The 18,207-nt window shown below is 33.2% G+C and overlaps 2 protein-coding genes across 9 annotated transcripts; one reads left to right on the top strand and one right to left on the bottom strand.

Annotated features, from left to right (window-relative positions):
* The first annotated feature begins 551 nt into the window (after window positions 1-551).
* Window positions 552-16,460, top strand: LOC107430670 (peptidyl-prolyl cis-trans isomerase PASTICCINO1). Of its 8 annotated transcripts, none has more exons than XM_060818543.1 (21): window positions 552-1,501; window positions 2,550-2,669; window positions 2,769-2,853; window positions 2,965-3,034; window positions 3,471-3,568; window positions 9,804-9,926; window positions 10,287-10,319; window positions 10,785-10,843; window positions 10,966-11,050; window positions 11,282-11,440; window positions 12,306-12,363; window positions 12,502-12,650; window positions 12,893-12,990; window positions 13,149-13,218; window positions 13,826-13,885; window positions 14,113-14,169; window positions 14,691-14,759; window positions 14,924-15,001; window positions 15,555-15,656; window positions 15,741-15,812; window positions 15,901-16,460. In XM_060818543.1, exons 2-21 carry the CDS (start codon window positions 2,596-2,598, stop codon window positions 16,168-16,170), a joined length of 1,869 nt encoding a protein of 622 aa, XP_060674526.1. In that variant the 5' UTR covers window positions 552-1,501; window positions 2,550-2,595; the 3' UTR covers window positions 16,171-16,460. The 8 variants fall into 8 exon arrangements, with proteins under 8 accessions (XP_060674526.1, XP_060674525.1, XP_060674524.1 ...); XM_060818542.1 differs by having other exon boundaries at window positions 2,543-2,669; XM_060818541.1 differs by having other exon boundaries at window positions 552-2,109; window positions 2,570-2,669.
* A 343-nt stretch (window positions 16,461-16,803) lies between these two features.
* Window positions 16,804-17,682, bottom strand: LOC107430683 (copper transporter 6). The gene has a single exon (XM_016041546.4). It carries the CDS (start codon window positions 17,498-17,500, stop codon window positions 17,033-17,035), a length of 468 nt encoding a protein of 155 aa, XP_015897032.3. The 5' UTR covers window positions 17,501-17,682; the 3' UTR covers window positions 16,804-17,032.
* Between the last annotated feature and the right edge of the window lie 525 nt (window positions 17,683-18,207).

Here is an 18,207-nt window from a genome sequence, read left to right as displayed (position 1 = left end):
TGGAATCACACGCTACTCAATTGAATTGGATGCTATGGTGAGTAGCACGTGGTATCTGCAAGCCAGCGACTCTCAATTGCTAATTTGGTAAGTTAGCTTAGTGAATTGAAAGATTAATGCAGCCGTTTTTTTTTTTTTTTTTTTCTCTTTAATTAATGAATAGATAAGTAAGCATAACCGTAGATTCCAATGAAATTCTATGAATTGGTGTCAGGAATAATTATTATTTGTTAAAATTGCTATCAGTCATATTAATACTCTTCAAATTTGAAACTTTCTTGATAGGAATTTGTTGGCATAATAGTGGTTATTTATGTGTTAACGTGATAATCATGGCTAGTACTCACGTATATGAAATGTCATCAAAACTTAAGAAATATGAAACTTTATTTTAAGCAGATGACGTGCGAAATAAGGAATATAATTGGTCTAAAAATTAAAAGCACGAAGCTGCCTAGCACTTTCCTTTGTCGTTTTCTACTTCAAAAATCTAATCTATCATTATTTATTTTTTTTTTTTTTTTAAGTTGGCAATTTTTCTAGCTATATTGGGTCTGTCTCTCATTTGGACAGATGTTTAAAAGTATGTCTGGATAATTCCTTTGAAAAATCTCTCTCTAAATCTTCTTCTTTTACATCAAAAATCTGATCCTGCCCAATTACATCTGAAATCACAGTTGCTTTTGTTTCCAGTTGTTTGAGCCAAACACCAATATATTAGTATGTGTATACAAAATCAACTATTTTGATGAAGCTTCTAATGAGTTCCAACTGAAAAAATTTTGCTCACAGTTCTCAAGCTCGAAACAAGCAGGAAAGTTTTTGACAAATTTACAGTACATTTCCTGGTCAAAGTTTGGTTGGTGTGGTTCATCAAAGTTTGGAAAACAAAGCTGGTTTGCATTCCTAATTTCTACCAAAATAGACCCAGGTTTACTTAAAAGTTCAATTTCTTTCCAATAATAGCAGACGAAAATCTCCACCAGCCTCTGCAATTCGTGTTTTCCAAGCACTGAAAACAGACCTCATGTTTAGACTAGTAGAAAAATGGAGCTCCAATGTCCCACATTGAAAATTCTCTAAAGAATTTAATTCTTCATAAGTTAGACTTGAAACGCACCGAATCGCCGGGCTCAGTAACGAGGGCCTGTAACCAGAGTTGGGGTATTAAGGTGTTGAGACATTGTCGCGGCCCACTTGTTTGGGTCTAGGGAGGCTCACTTCTGGCCCATCTGTTCCAAGCCAAGAGCAGAAGAGCCTTGTGGTTTGGGCGAAGGCCATATTATATGGTTCTTCGCCCAAATGACAAGGTTCGTACCGCGGAGGGCACCGCGTGAGGCTGGCTTCACAGAGCAGCGATCACCTCCCTCTTCTGGCAGTGGAAGGATAACGGGTCAGTGCTACCTGGGCCCCAACTTGGTAGAATGGGCGGTCTCTAATCGAACCAACACTTTTTGGACTTTCAAGCTTGTGAAAACATGAGCTGGGCCTACACTATTTTGTGAGAAATTTTTGCCTTCTGTTTTTTGTTTTATAATGTATTCAAACAATATAAATTTTTAGCGGATGTTTAAAAAAATGCCTTAAATGTGTTCTTTAATTTTCATCCCATTTTCTGAGCTTTGTTATTATTATTATTATTATTATTATACATTTAAAATGTGCTTTCAATTATTATTTAAGATATGACTAATTAACTGTACCCCATCTTCATCTACTTCTCGATCTTCAACTTCTCAGGTAAAGTCAAATTACAGCATAGATCTAATTAATATTATATTATGGGAAAGTTACCAAATACAGTTCAAGATTCAATTTGAAACTTGAAACAACTTTTTAGAGTTTTGAGCACAGTTTCATGTAAACAAATTTAGCCATTGGAATGGTTGAAAAGTGGGTAACCTAATTTGTCATCTATCAGTAAATAAATCAACGGTCACTTTTATCTCTTAAATAAAAATAAATAAATAAACTATAAAAAATGTGTGTAATTACTAATTAAGTCGTAAATGAGCTTGTATGACTTCCAAGTTCTGCCCTGAGTTTTTAACTGTGAGGCATTTTCTCGGTCAGTCCGTCTTCCTTCCTTCTCAGCTCTCCGAATTTCAGGTTTGATTTCTCTTAAACCGACCGCTTCCGTCTTTCAGTTAAATTCTGTTACTTTGTGTTTGTCAGTGCGTTTGGTTGCTGGGAAATTGTGGAGAAAAGTTACAATTTAGTGTCTGAAAGTTTTTGGTTGCATTCAAGCTAAACCAGTGGGCTCGATTATGCTCAGTCGAGTGGAGTTATTATTATTATTATTATTTTAAATTTTTATTATTCCTTGAGCTTCATTGAAATGAAGATTAAGAATTCTTAAGAATTCATGGAAATGTAATCTTTTTTATCAATTTTTCTAATTTTTTTGTGAGCTATTTTTGCCAATTCAGCTCTAGCGCTTTGTAATTCGGCGATTGAGTATTATTATTATTATTATTTCTTTTTTTTTGAAATTTTTGGTTCGATTACTCAATTCAGTGTCAATGTGTTAATCATTGTCTAGGTTTCAGATAATTGTACATTAATTTAGGGATTACCGAGTGACGTTGATCGGAGATGGCTGTAGAAGAAGATGCAAAACAGGAATTTGCACCACAGAAGAAAAAAGGACCCTCTGAGGATGATAAGAGGTAGTCTTTCCTTGCTAATTTTTAATTTATTTATTTCTATTTTTCCTGATTAAGATAATGAAACCAATGCTACTTGAAATTGAATCTTTGAATGAGAAGGAGAAAGAAAATTACTCCTGGAAGTTTGATGAAAGCTTTGATGAGACCTGGTGGAAGTGACTCAACACCATCAGATGGTGATCAGGTTATGCTTTACTCGGGTGCTTTAATTGCGAAATTTTTAAATGTTTATGGTAAATTGAGTGGAATTTATGGAAGTGATAACAGTGAATGTGTAACGGTTTCTATTTTGCAGGTCATATACCATTGTACTATTCGGACATTGGATGGAGTTGTTGTTGAATCTACAAGATCAGAATATGGAGGTCAGTTGATTGTTTACCACTAAAAAACATTTTAAAGATTGCCACCTTTTTAAGATTAGGAAATTTTTGCCAGATTGAGGAGATTGCGTCCTCAAATTAAAGAGAATCTATTATATTCGAAAGTGATGAAGTTTATGATGGATTTATTTTCATTGGTCTGATCTCCGAGTACTTTTTTTCGATTGATGATGTTTTTAGACTAAGTTTTGGCTTCTTTAACCAATGACTTGAGATGTGAAGTTCCTCATACTTTTCATTGTTTTCTGTTTCTTATTTTACTGCAATTCAAACTTATGGAAGAATTAACTTGGGCTCTAGCAACAACATTCTTGACTGTCCTTGGCTTTTCAATCTGTATTGAGGATAATTTGATCATTTCAGCTTTCACAAATCCTTTTTATTCTACTATCTGATTGAATATACCTCTACTTTACAGGCAAGGGCACTCCAATAAGACAAGTTTTGGGAAAAAGCAAGATGATATTGGGATTGCTGGATGGACTTCCAACAATGTTGAAGGGTGAAGTAGCGATGGTAAATCTTCCTTGTTAGAGAGAGTTGTCCTTTCTGTCTCTTCACTTATATGCTTCTCAGACAGTAGAGGGTATATATTAATAGAAAAGGGAGCAACGGGCTGTTTGTATTGATGCATGCTTTTAATCAAGTTGACTTTCTATTTTTTTTTTTTTTTTTTTTGGTTGCGGATATTACTTTTTGTTTTCTTGAATTTGCGAATATCTCTTCAAGTGAAAAAATTTTGGAAAAAAGAAAAGGAAAAGCAAAATAAAATTTAAAAAAAAAAAAAATGAAGAAAACGTTCCTGGTTTTGTTTTACACGCAATTATGTTGTGGTATCACACGCTACTCAATTGAATTGGATGCTATGGTGAGTAGCACGTGGTATATGCAAGCTTGCGACTCTCAATTGCTAATTTGGAATGTTATCTTAGTGAATTGAAAGATTAATGCAGCCGATTTTTTTTTTTTTTTCCTCTTTAATTAATGAATAGATAGGTAAGCATAACCGTACATTCCAATGAAATTCTATAAATTGGTGTCAGGAATAATTATTATTTGCTAAAAATGCTATTAGTCATATTAATACTCTTCAAATTTGAAACTTTCTTGATAGGAATTTGTTGGCATAATAATGGTTATTTATGTGTTAACATGATAATCATGGCTACTACTCACGTATACGAAATGTCATCAAAACTTAAGAAATATGAAACTTTATTTTAAGCAGATGACGTGGAACGAAATAAGTAATATAATTGGTCTAAAAATTAAAAGCACGAAGCTGCCTAGCACTTTCCTTTGTAGTTTTCTACTTCAAAAATCCAATTTATCATTTTTTTTTATTTTTTTTTTAAGTTGGCAATTTTTGTAGCTATCTTGGGTCTGTCTCTTTGGGGATTACTCGGCCACCGACTCTTTTTTCTTGGATACTTAAATTAGTCTTATTTGTTATAGTCTAAAGTTGTGTACGAAGTTTTAATTTTGTTACAGAAAACAAAAGAATCTCATGCGTTTTCTATGAAAAGTAAACATTTTAATAATACATGTTTCGTTATGTTGTTATGTTTATGTATTATTATTTATTTTTTTATTTTTATTTTTTACCACTCAAACAATGGAAAATTATGGGATGTCCCCAAAAAAAAAAATTTTGATATATAGTTTCTCTCTCTTTCCCAAGTATAGTTTAAACTAATTTAATTGGATATGACCATTTTCTTTGTTTTAGATGACCAAATAGATAATCCTAGACTTTGGGATTAATTGCAATTCAATTTATTTTTCTAGATGACAACTCAATAGCATCCTACAAAAGTAGGTTTTTTTTTTTTTTTTAAATAAAAAAAACATATCTATAAACTGTATATTTTTCTGAAACTATTTATAAACTGCATATACATATGTTTTTTATCATTTGATCACCTACTTGTAAATAATGGACGATCGACTCTTGGAATGAAAACTCTCTTTAAGTCTTAAAATAACGTAGCAATACATGCTTGTACTAGCCGGTAACAATTGAAAGAAGAATTCTTATTACAAGTTTAAATGATACATTCGGCAACAAACAAAACAATTTCACAAACTAATAACTGTCTAAAAAAAGTGTTATATCAAGCAAAAAGAAGATTAAAAAAAATACCATTTATCACCAATGAAGATGAAATATCAATGGAATTTATATGTGTTAGTTTTATTGACTGTTATAAAATGGTTAAAAATCTATACATAATTCAATATGTATTTGTCATCCTAGCATGCTCATCAATAATAACAACAAATAGTAAAAAAAAAAAAAAAAAAAAAAAGGAAAACATTGTTATAATCTAAAATGAAAAATACAATAACATGTACAAATATGTGTTACACTAACAATCTTTTAAAACTAATTAAAACATATGGTTTCTTAAGCAAATAATTATTTCATCTTTTTTCTGTAAAATTTAATTATGCATGTTGTAACAAATTAATTAAGCAATAAAATTCATTCATAATATATATTTATGAGTCTTTGTCTATCAACCAGTGGGACACTGTTTGCATTCTAGTTGGCTTCTAATGTGGACTTACCAGCACCTAGAAGGAAAAAAAAAAAAAAAAAAAAAGAACGAGAAATATCAAATTAATAAAATGAGTAAATAAACAAAAAAAAATAAATATAAAATGAGTTTTTCTTTAAATAGATAAAGAATTTTATCATGAAACTGTAAATCTAGAATTTGTAAGCTATCAGTGGTAATTATTGTTAATTAAGCTGTTTTTTTGGCACAAACAAGTACCAGTTGGAGATTTATTACATGTGTTAATGAATTGTCTAGGCACGCTTATTGCGCCTATATACGATTTAGTGTCGTTATAGTTCAAACACAATTGGTTATTGTTTTAACACAACATTTTAAATGACAAAAGCCACCTAGGAAGCTCTATAATAAATTAAAATCTAATCGTATAATACCATATATGTTAGTTCATAATATTCAATAATTCTTAGAATTACAAAGAAAGCATATATTGAAGATTATTTTATAGGTAATAACTCAATTGTGGATCTTCCTGAAGGGCCACTGGATGGTATTGATTTTGGCAAGTGGGGTATGGTATTACTCGATCCCATTTTCAATTTGTTTAGTTGCACTTTCCAATGATCTAACTTGCCAACTTTATTTTCCATTGTGTTTTTTTGAAATGAATGAGAAAGAAAGAGTTTGAATGAATGGTAAATTTTATTTTTCATCATTTCCCTAGATACACCATAAATAATGAGCATTAAACAGATAAATATATTTACATACATGAATCAAGTTGATCATAATTTGAGAATTCTCTTATTAAAATAATATATATATGTATATATATACATATATATATATTTTTTTATTTTTTTTTAAAACAAAAGCGTTGTAATCATTAATGAAATTCAATCTATTTTTAGTTTGTTTTACAACATTCTTTAACATCCAGACGTAGTTTTAAACATCTGGCCAAATGAAAAATTTAAATAAAGTATAATTCCTTTGAAAAATCTCTCTCTAAATCTTCTTCTTTTACATCAAAAATCTGATCCTGCCCAATTACATCTGAAATCACAGTTGCTTTTGTTTCCAGTTGTTTGAGCCAAACACCAATAAATTAGTATGTGTATACAAAATCAACTATTTTGATGAAGCTTGTAATGAGTTCCAACTGAAAAAATTTTGCTCACAGTTCTCAAGCTCGAAACAAGCAGGAAAGCTTTTGACAAATTTACAGTACATTTCCTGGTCAAGGTTTGGTTGGTGTGGTTCATCAAAGTTTGGAAAAGAAAGCTGGTTTGCATTCCTAATTTCTACCAAAATAGACCCAGGTTTACTTAAAAGTTCAATTTCTTTCCAATAATAGCAGACGAAAATCTCCACCAGCCTCTGCAATTCGTGTTTTCCAAGCACTGAAAACAGACCTCATGTTTTAGACTAGTAGAAAAATGGAGCTCCAATGTCCCACATTGAAAAGTCTCTAAAGAATTTAATTCTTCATAAATTAGACTTGAAGCGCGTCCAGCTGCCGGGCCTAGTAACGAGCGCCTATAACCGGAGTCGGGGCATTAAGGTGTTGTGACATTGTTACAGCCCATTTGATCGGATCCCGCGTTGCTAACTTCTGGCCCGCCCGTTCCAAGCCAAGAGCCAGAGCCTTGTGGTTAGGGCGAAGGCCCATTCTCCATGGTTCATAGTGTGGAGGGCACCGCGTGAGGCTGGCTTCACAGAGCAGCGACCACCTCCCTCTCCTGGCAGTGGAAGGATAACGGGTCGGTGCTACCTGGGTCCAACATGGTCTAATGGGCGGTCTCTAATCGAACCAACACTTTTTGGACTTCCAAGATTGTGAAAACATGGGGGTCTCTATACGATTTTGTGAGAAATTTTTGCCTTGTGTTTTTTGTTTTATTATGTATTCAAACAATATAAATTTTTAGCGGATGTTTAAAAAAATGCCTTATATGTTCCTTAATTTTCATCCCATTTTCTAACCTTTGCTAGGAATTATTATTATTATTATTATTATTATACATTTAAAATGTGCTTTCAATTATTATTTAGGATATGACTAATTAACTGTACCCCATCTTCATCTACTTCTCGATCCTCAACTTCTCAGGTAAAGTCAAATTACAGCATAGATCTAATTAATACAGTTCCAAGATTCAATTTGAAACTTGAAACAACTTTTTAGAGTTTTGAGCACAGTTTCATGTAAACAAATTTAGCCATTGGAATGGTTGAAAAGTGGGTAACCTAATTTGTCATCTATCAGTAAATAAATCAACGGTCACTTTTATCTCTTAAATAAAAATAAATAAATAAACTATAAAAAATGTGTGTAATTACTAATTAAGTCGTAAATGAGCTTGTATGACTTCCAAGTTCTGCCCTGAGTTTTTAACTGTGAGGCATTTTCTCGGTCAGTCCGTCTTCCTTCCTTCTCAACTCTCCGAATTTCAGGTTTGATTTCGCTTAAACCGACCGCTTCCGTCTTTCAGTTAAATTCTGTTACTTTGTGTTTGTCGGTGCGTTTGGTTGCTGGGAAATTGTGGAGAAAAGTTACAATTTAGTGTCTGAAAGTTTTTGATTGCATTCAAGCTAAACCAGTGGGCTCAATTATGCTCAGTCGAGTGGAGTTTTTATTTTTATTATTATTATTATTATTTTAAATTTTTATTATTCCCTGAGCTTCATTGAAATGAAGATTAAGAATTCATGGAAATGTAATCTTTTTTTATCAATTTTTCTAATTTTTTTGTGAGCTATTTTTGCCAATTCAGCTCAAGCGCTTTGTAATTGGGCGATTGAGTATTTTTTTTTTTTTTTAATTTTTAGTTCGATTACTCAATTCAGTGTCAATGTGTTAATCATTGTCTAGGTTTCAGATAATTGTACATTAATTTGGGGATTACCGAGTGACGTTGATCGGAGATGGCTGTAGAAGAAGATGCAAAACAGGAATTTGCACCACAGAAGAAAAAAGGACCCTCTGAGGATGATAAGAGGTAGTCTTTCATTGCTAATTTTTAATTTATTTATTTCTATTTTTCCTGATTAATATAATGAAACCAATGCTACTTGAAATTGAATCTTTGAATGAGAAGGAGAAAGAAAATTACTCCTGGAAGTTTGATGAAAGCTTTGATGAGACCTGGTGGAGGTGACTCAACACCATCAGATGGTGATCAGGTTATGCTTTTCTCGGGTGCTTTAATTGCGAAATTTTTAAATGTTTATGGTAAATTGAGTGGAATTTATGGAAGTGATAACAGTGAATGTGTAACGGTTTTAATTTTGCAGGTCATATACCATTGTACTATTCGGACATTGGATGGAGTTGTTGTTGAATCTACAAGATCAGAATATGGAGGTCAGTTGATTGTTTACCACTAAAAAACATTTTAAAGATTGCCACCTTTTTAAGATTAGGAAATTTTTGCCAGATTGAGGAGATTGCGTCCTCAAACTAAAGAGAATCTATTGTATTCGAAAGTGATGAAGTTTATGATGGATTTACTTTCATTGGTCTGATCTCCGAGTACTTTTTTTCGATTGATGATGTTTTTAGACTAAGTTTTGGCTTCTTTAACCAATGACTTGAGATGTGAAGTTCCTCATACTTTTCATTGTTTTCTGTTTCTTATTTTACTGCAATTCAAACTTATGGAAGAATTAACTTGGGCTCTAGCAACAACATTCTTGACTGTCCTTGGCTTCTCAATCTGTATTGAGGATAATTTGATCATTTCAGCTTTCACAAATCCTTTTTATTCTACTATCTGATTGAATATACCTCTACTTTACAGGCAAGGGCACTCCAATAAGACAAGTTTTGGGAAAAAGCAAGATGATATTGGGATTGCTGGATGGACTTCCAACAATGTTGAAGGGTGAAGTAGCAATGGTAAATCTTCCTTGTTAGAGAGAGTTGTCCTTTCTGTCTCTTCACTTATATGCTTCTCAGACAGTAGAGGGTATATATTAATAGAAAAGGGAGCAACGGGCTGTCAATATGCATGCTTTTTATCAAGTTGACTTTCCCTTTTTTTTTTTTTTTTTTTTTTGGTTGCGAATATTACTTTTTGTTTTCTTGAATTTGCGAATATCTCTTCAAGTGAAAAAAGATTGGGAAAAAGAAAAGGAAAAAGGAATAGGACTGGCCACACATCTCCTATGAATTGAAATCTAGTTACATTTATGCTCTCTAATAGGTTGTTCTTTTCTTGTTTCAGTATAAGATGAAGTCTCAGTTGCACTATGGTGAGGATGATTGTCCAGTTTCAGTTCGTAGTGACTTTCCGAAAGAAGATGAACTTCATTTTGAGATTGAGATGATAGATTTCTTCAAAGCCAAGGCAAGAATGTCAAAACAGAAATTCATACTTTTTAGGCCATAGAATATGGTGACTCTGGATTTATTATGAGCAGCAATGATTTTTTTTTTTTTTTTTTTCCCTGTGGAATTTGTTCTCATATAACTTTGTTTTTTATGCAGTAGGTTTTAGACATTTAATTGTCCTAAATATTATAACTCTTCACGGAGGTTTACTTAAAGATTTTTGATATTTTGTCTTGAACTAATGGATTGCATTAATAACAATTCATTAACTCCATCTGACCTTTCCTCATCTACTCTTTTTCCCCTTCCTCCCCCCGGCCTCTCTCTCTCTCTCTCTTCTACTGTTGATAATCTTGCTCGTTGTATTGTTTTTCAGGTCATTAGTGAAGATTTGGGAGTTGTAAAGAAGGTAATAAATCATTATGACTTACTGGAACTCTTTATCATTTTGGTGAAGTTCATTTAATATTTTTTGAAAGGTCAAATTCTGAATGAGAAGTTCTTTTAGAATAGAATGTTATTGTGATTAATCTCCTACGATTTCTAGTTTCTGCATACTGAATATTGTGGTTTTGCCGGATCTGGGCAGCCTGTAAAATTATCATAGGGAACAAGTAGGTGTGAAACATGGGTTGACGAAATTATTGTGCTATATTGTATGTCTAATGGAAGATCATCTTACATATCATAGGGACAAACTTGATATTGGAAAAGAAACTGTTGTGCAAAACCTCATTGAAACTTTGCAAAACTAGAAAGATTTTTATGAAGTGAAGAATATTGTAAAGGTGGTGAAAAATATTCATTTCACATTGTTTATAATTGATAACATCTTTATCATTCTATGTAATTGGTTGTCCATGTAAAATAACAGGTAATTACTGAAGGACAGGGTTGGGAATCACCAAGGGAACCTTATGAAGTAAAAGCCTGGTAGGAATCCATTCTTGCATCCCCTTCCCCTAAGTCCCTCAATAATTATTTTGTGGTTATGTTGAACTGCAAACTGTGGGATGTGCTTATAGTTTCTAAGAAAGTAATATCACTAATTTCAGGATTTCTGCAAAGACATGTGATGGGAAAGTGATTATTTCTCATACTCAAGGAGAACCTTTTTTCTTTACCTTTGGAAAGTCAGAGGTCTGTAATAGTTTCCTTTTTTTTTTTTTCTTTTTTTTTATCTATTTTTAATTCTTCAATTTATTTGTTGCATCGTTTCTTCATTTACTTTGATATTTGAATTTCCGTAAGAATGTATTGCGCTCACTATATACATTTCGTTTTATCACTAGAAATACTGGATAATATTCTTAATTTAAGAAACTCTGGCAACAAATTATGCTGTGTTCATCACTTACATTCTTTCGATAGGTACCTAAAGGTCTTGAGATGGGAATTGGAACCATGACACGGGGGGAAAAAGCGGTGATATTTGTTACCAGTCAGTACTTGACTAAGTCGCCTTTTATGCCTGGGGTAGAAGATGTTGACGAAATTCACTTTGATGTGGAGCTTGTCCATTTTATTCAGGTGTGCAGACCTTTTTCTTTTGCAAATCATGGTTGCTTATTTATCCATGCATATGCAAGAACTTTGTCTGCCAAACATATGGTATTCTTGAGCTTTTGGACAATTTAATTTGCCAACATTTCAACTTGTTTCTCTGTTGATGTTCTCCAATTTGTTCAGTAGGTATATTAAATGGTTGTCTTGTTAGTGTTGCATTTTAATTAGTCTACAAATTATGTGGAATATGTCAGGTATGACCTTTCTAAAATAATTCTTTTATGGCTCATAGTGTGTTGATTAAGTGTCCCTTTCCGTTTGATCCTAGTGATGATTTCAGTAATTGATACCATATATTTGTGCACCATTTCCTAATTCATCTATAAACATTAAATAGTGCCAGCATACACTTGGTTGCAACTTGTTACCATTCAGTTGGACAACTCGATGCTACCAGGGTAGGTGCTCATGCATCGATAAGATGATAACTACTTTATAGTGGATCATTATGCTGATTCACATTCATAATAATTTTTCCCAGAATTCCAATAATTCTAAGGATAGTTTAAAATTGTTTTAACTGCAGCATTTCTTCCAATATTGTCATTGCAAACGATAAATGACCAGAAGATGAAAAATTGAAGATATGAGGAAAATGCATCTTGTAATGTTTTTTCTTTTGAATGCTATGTACTCTGTTCAGCAACTGTCTAGGTCCCTTGGCTATCAATACCTTTTTTATTTTTTCCCACTTTATACTTGTAGTTAACATCTTGTCTTTTTGCCTTCTATTTTTCTTTTATTCATAGATTTGTGTGGTAGTCAAAGTTCATAATTTAACTCTTTGATTATACATCTTCAACTAAACTTTCTGGTTACTCATTGCCAGGTGAGGGACATGCTTGGTGATGGGAGACTTATAAAACGCCGTATTCATGATGGAAAAGGTCTGGATTTGGAGTTTCTTTTTCTTTCAATTTACCTTCCCTTGTTTTCCTGGTTGTACTTCTCTGGTCCATATTATTGTTATGTTTGTTACACTTATGTATCAAATATAATATCTTCATAATATGGTGAATAATTAGGTGATTTTCCTATGGATTGCCCTCTCCATGACAGTCTACTCCGTGTGCATTACAAAGGCATGCTTCTAAATGAAGAAAAGAGGGTCTTCTATGATACAAGAACTGATAACAAGGGTCAGCCACTGGAGTTCAGTTCTGGAGAAGGCCTTGTGAGTTTTTTACAATCTCCAGAAGAATTCAAGAAATAGTTTAGATTTTTTAGCTTTATTTTTTTTTTTATATTCAGTTTTTGTACTCTTTAATGAATTAGAGATTAGACCAACATGAAATAGCACTGTGTAAAATGGCTAGTTTGCAGACTTAAGTTCATGCAAATTATGTTGAAATGTTGTTTCTGATTTAAGTTCTGATTATTCGATTCTTTCTGTGAGACCATTATTTTGGCTGACAGGTGCCCGAGGGGTTTGAAATGTGTGTTCGTTTAATGCTTCCTGGGGAGATAGCACTTGTCACATGCCCTCCTGATTATGCATATGACAAGTTTCCTAGGTTGCTTTCTCAAATCTAGTTTTCCTTAAAATATATATCCACAGTAATAAAAGAATGTATATATTGTTGTTATTGTCCCATTTTATATTTTGAATTTTCTGTTTGTCTCATGTTGTTTCATACTGAAATGGTTACTGGTATTCTTCCAATATTGTTAGGCCATCTAATGTTCCTGAAGGTGCCCATATTATGTGGGAAATTGAGCTTCTTGGTTTTGAGATGCCAAAGGTAACTTGCTGGAGCATTAATGTAACTTTGCAAAGAGTTTTGTATGTATCCCCAACAAAGAAAAGAAACTTGTCCATCTGAAGGTTTTTTAATTATCTAATGTCTTCTTAAAAATCTGCTTATTTTTTCAATAGATTGTTTTGGTTTACAGGTGTATTTTATATAATATTATCTTTAATTGTTGAATTCTCATTAAAGATTTTATTTGGCTATGAGAAATCTATCTCATCCTTTAGACAAAATAAATAACTAAAAAATTTCAAGCTATCATCTTGCCTTTTGAAATACTGGTTTTGCTAATTTTGAACACCTACTGAAACTGCTCCCATGGCTGGTATTTTATGTTGGAACATTTTAGTGTTTTACCTTCAAAATGTCTTTGAAAGTAAAAGCTTATTTTACCTTCAAATTGTTGTAAGGAGGTAGGCTTATCATGAGCAAATTTTCAAATGATATAGCCTAAAGTGTTTGGACTTTATCTGGTAATTAGAATAAAAATCGATATTCATCTTGCCGATGTGGATCCTTCATTCCTTTTCACCAACCAAAATATTGAGAAGGTTTTTAGATGTTGGATGTAGTTCTTATATGTTAGTCCGTATTACAGGATTGGACTGGAATGAACTTTCAAAGTATAATGGATGATGCAGAGCAGATTAGAAACACGGTATGCATTAACATACCTACTATTTTTTGCCACATTTGGCCATATAGCAGCTAGTGGATCCTTAGACATGGTATCTTATAGTATTAATCTTGTATGTGCACATGTACATATGAACATGTCTAACATGTTCACTTGTGTAGTTTTTATTGTTATTTTACCTCTGTGGTGAGGGTGGTTGAGCTTTGGAACTTTAGAAGTTAAAAATATGATACCATTTTCATTTCTAGGGGAACAGGCTTTTCAAAGAGGGAAAATATGAACTTGCAAAGGCAAAGTATGATAAGGTATTCTATTTTTCCTTGTGGCTCAATTTATATCGTTTGTTTTGAGATTAGACTTCAATTGTGTTGTTTTATCAATGTTTTTTCTATTGGATGAAAAACTTCCACTTATGCCATACACATTTAGATCAGTGCAAAATGATAATATAAGCAACTGCTGTTTCAGGGCCAATTTCATTACTTAGTTGGCCATGTGATGATATAAAATTGAGTTGGCTCTTAGAATTTCAATTGTAACAGCGGTTATGCTTAATATAACCAATGCTTTTCATTTGCTGCATGCACTGGCATTTAGATGCTGTTTAAAGTTAAAACAGTTAGTCATAACTTTTCCTTTTCCTTGAAAGAAAAATCCTATGAATTGATACTATGCTCCAATTCTGTGTTTATAATTTTATTCATCTGAGAAATCAGAAACTTTTTTGTGTGTCGATTTTTTGTTTAATTGTTTTCTAATAACTTTCTTGCAAATGCTCCATTGTGCTTTCAATTTGTCACCTGTGTTGTGTGGTATTTGCAAACAGGTACTTCGGGAATTTAATCATGTTAATCCACAAGATGATGAGGAAGGGAAAGTATTCGCAAATACTCGTGTAAGTCTTGTTTATGTTATCTTTTCAAACTTTCTTTTAGACTACTGAAGGAGGGGTGGCTGTTCTTTGATTGTTTGACTCTTATAATTCGATATCTTTAGCTTTCTCCAACTTGTTGCAATCTATTTAGGATTGAAATTATCTTTATTTTTTATTGTTTGAAGAATTTGTTGTATCTGAATGTGGCTGCATGCTACCTGAAGATGGGGGAGTGCAAAAAATCCATTGAAACATGCAATAAGGTAATTCTTGTGACTTCAAATTTTTATAGTTGTCTGTTTCATAAGCAAATCTCTTCAATAGGTACGGCAAGGATATATCTCAGATGGACCACCTCGTTCTCTTCTAGCAATCCCTTGTCTTCAATTTATTGACTTGTTCTTGAAAGTGGAATATAAAGTAATGCCTCAGGTTCCTGGGGGCTCTGAAAAGGATATTATATATATATATATATATATTTTTTTTTTTTCTTTTTCTTTATGTACACCTGTAGTTATCATTGTTATTTTCACTGCTATTGATTATTTTATATTATTATTTTACTTTTTTCACGTTGAAGCCCCATAGTTAAACAGTTAGTTGACAAGCAATGAATTGAACTACAATATTATCTGAATTAATAGGTAGGAAAGTATTCCCTTCTTAATAAAGACACTACATTGTGCTTGTAGTATGTGGGGCTCTTGTAGTGTGGTGCATGTTTAAGAGGTAAATTTAATAGACATCGCAGGCCATAGCCCATGGTTAATTCCTTGACTTCGGGTGTTGATTATTGTTTCTGGTTGAACCAAATAGGTTATAGATGCTAATCCTGGACATGTCAAGGCTCTGTACCGACGTGGTATGGCCTATATGGCATCTGGAGATTTCGAGGAAGCAAATAGTGATTTCAAAATGGTATTTCTTCTAGTTCAGTTATTTATAAATGTGAGAATTGGGATTGTCATCACTGTTTCTGAAGCTGCTTATGGATCTTGTTAGATGATAAAACTTGACAAGTCGTCAGAACCTGATGCAACAGCTGCTCTTCTTAAACTAAAGCAGAAGAAGCAGGTGGGTGTAAAGTGGCATCAATTTTTCTAATGAAGTAAAGTGATTTATGTCTTAAATCATTATTTTATACGTCCTATTTCATAAGCAGGAGATTGAGACAAAACAACGGAAACAATTTAAGGGACTTTTTGACAAGAAGCCAGGGGAAATTGCAGAAGCTCGAACTGAAGAAAAAGAAGATCAGAATGTAGGTGAAGAGAAGAAGAATGCGGAGAAGGAGGATTCAGATGGCAGCAGTTCAGATGAATCTCAAGAAGCTGTGGATGGTGCACGTCAAAGGGGTTGGTTCTCCCTCTTCTGGCCTACTGGTAGTAGAATATTTTCAGCTCTCGGGTTACGAAGATGTACCATTTTGTGAGGTAGCGTCTAATTTTGGAGTCCGGGCAATACTTGTTAAGAGGGAATTCTGCATGCTATAACCAAATGGACGTGGTCACTCTGATTAGAGGAAAAAGTGAATGTGATCATTGTTGAGTTTTTAAAAAATAAATACTAATGGCAGGTATGTAATTCATATTATGCAGAGTAAACTTTTGGTTCATTTCATAATTATAGGATTACCCAAAATAGGACTCCTGAAATTGTGAAAGAAAGAAATAGAAAGTTCAAAGAGATGGAATAAAGAATGTTCTTATTTTAGTCTTTTCATTTCTATTTGATAATTTTTTTTTTTTCTATTTATTATTATGACTGTTAAGTTCTAGTTTTTGAGCTCTGATGGTATTGAACATCGAAATAATCCAGCCGAGTGGAGCATCTGTCATTTTTATTATTTTTTGTTTGGTTGCAAGTAAACGGAAAAAAGTTTTTTACGCGCTGACGAAGTAGACGTATTATTTATGACTAAAGTCGACTTCGGAGAAAGATTTTTGTTATTTTCCAAATAAATTAGCAAATTATTAAAAATAAAAAATAAAAAAAAAGGTACTCGATTTAATCGCCCCAACTGGGTCAAGTAGAAAAATAATAAAATAAAAACTTGGAAGTCACATAAGACAATAGTGCAATTTTCTTTTTCTCTACAGTATATTACATTCAACAGAAATACGAACCAAGATGATCCCACAAGTGAGAACTACAAACAAAGACAAAGAGCACTCTTTCACACACCATAATAGCTAGACATCACAACGCACGGTGATGTGAGATAAATTATTATTATTTTTTGATTGTGAGATAAATTAAGCACACTGAAAACAAAACACATAGACAATGAAATTTCAAACTTTGGGAACGTTGTTGGTCCTGTTGGCTAGTGCACAAGCACGAAACTTGACAAGGAAGAATCCGACAGAGTGGCCAGCCACAGCGGCCAAGAAGATACCGGCGTTGAAGGACATGACAGAGAGCATGACCAAGTAAAGAAAACCGATTCGGAACACATAAACGCCGGTCTGGATGGTTCCGACAACCACCGGACTCGTTCCGGCTTTGACGGTCGGCGATACCGAGAAAATCTCGGCGGCGATCGCAATCAGAAACACGAAGAGCAGAGCCAAGATGTACATGCCGACGTGCTCGCCTGGCCAGCCGGAGAACAAAACGATGACGTCTTTGCCCCAGTAGAAGCTCGTGGTCATCATGTTCATGTTGTCTGTGTTACTCAGGTCGCCCTTGGGCACTGATGGAGAGATGGGGGTGTTCATCGGCATGTCGCCTTGTTGATGTCCCTCTGGAGGAACATCCATTAGAGAAAGAGAGAGAGAGAGAGTGATAGAGAGATTGGAGATTGATCAGCTAGCTAAATGGAGGATTGGGGATGAATGAACTTAGTGGACATAGCTTTTTATTATTGTTTTTGTTGTTTTGTATATAATATGAAAGAGAGGAGCTGGAAACCAACACGTCTTGAGGTAATGACGAGGGGTGAAGAGTAAAACAAGTTTTTGATAGGTTGGAGTATTTATTTATTTTTAATCACTTTCATGGTTCCGGTCTGTTTCTTCAATTTTTTTTTTTTTTTGGGTATATAATATATTTACTAAATTTCTTACTTTTTAAAAAACAAAAAAGTTAATAGTAATAAAGTACCATGGGAAGGAAGAGGCTGTGTGCCCTGGAAAGTGGAATATACAGAGGAAATTGCTTTTCATTTTCATTTTTATTTATTAATTTGTTTATTTAGAGAATGGAATTGATATGAAGAAGCTTGTTATATGGGAAGCGTGTTTGATTATTGACGCCCATCAGTAGCATCGATATTTGAACGAGTTGTTTTGTGGAAGAAATCAATAGAACAGTCCTTTCATGCTATTGTTTATATGCATGTTTAATTTAGCCTTACGTTGTCATCTTAGCAGAAAATTATTTAAAAAAAAAAAAAACAATATAGTGCCATTCCTTTAGCTAATACTAAAGCATCACCTACAAACTATTCGTTTTCTCGTATTCTTCA

The sequence above is a fragment of the Ziziphus jujuba genome, chromosome 6 (assembly GCF_031755915.1).
Source record: "Ziziphus jujuba cultivar Dongzao chromosome 6, ASM3175591v1".
Lineage (NCBI taxonomy): Eukaryota > Viridiplantae > Streptophyta > Magnoliopsida > Rosales > Rhamnaceae > Ziziphus > Ziziphus jujuba.
The sequence above is the reverse complement of the archived record's forward strand: the minus strand, read 5'-3'. Positions and strand labels throughout refer to the sequence as shown.

Bases quoted from the DNA above. Each gene is read 5' to 3' on its own strand.
- LOC107430670 (XM_060818543.1), top strand. From the start codon at position 2,596: ATGGCTGTAGAAGAAGATGCAAAACAGGAATTTGCACCACAGAAGAAA. The intron at 3,035-3,470 runs GTCAGTTGATTG...TCTACTTTACAG, and splicing joins TACAAGATCAGAATATGGAG to GCAAGGGCACTCCAATAAGA. The intron at 11,051-11,281 runs GTCTGTAATAGT...TTCTTTCGATAG, and splicing joins TTACCTTTGGAAAGTCAGAG to GTACCTAAAGGTCTTGAGAT.
- LOC107430683 (XM_016041546.4), bottom strand. From the start codon at position 17,500: ATGGATGTTCCTCCAGAGGGACATCAACAAGGCGACATGCCGATGAAC.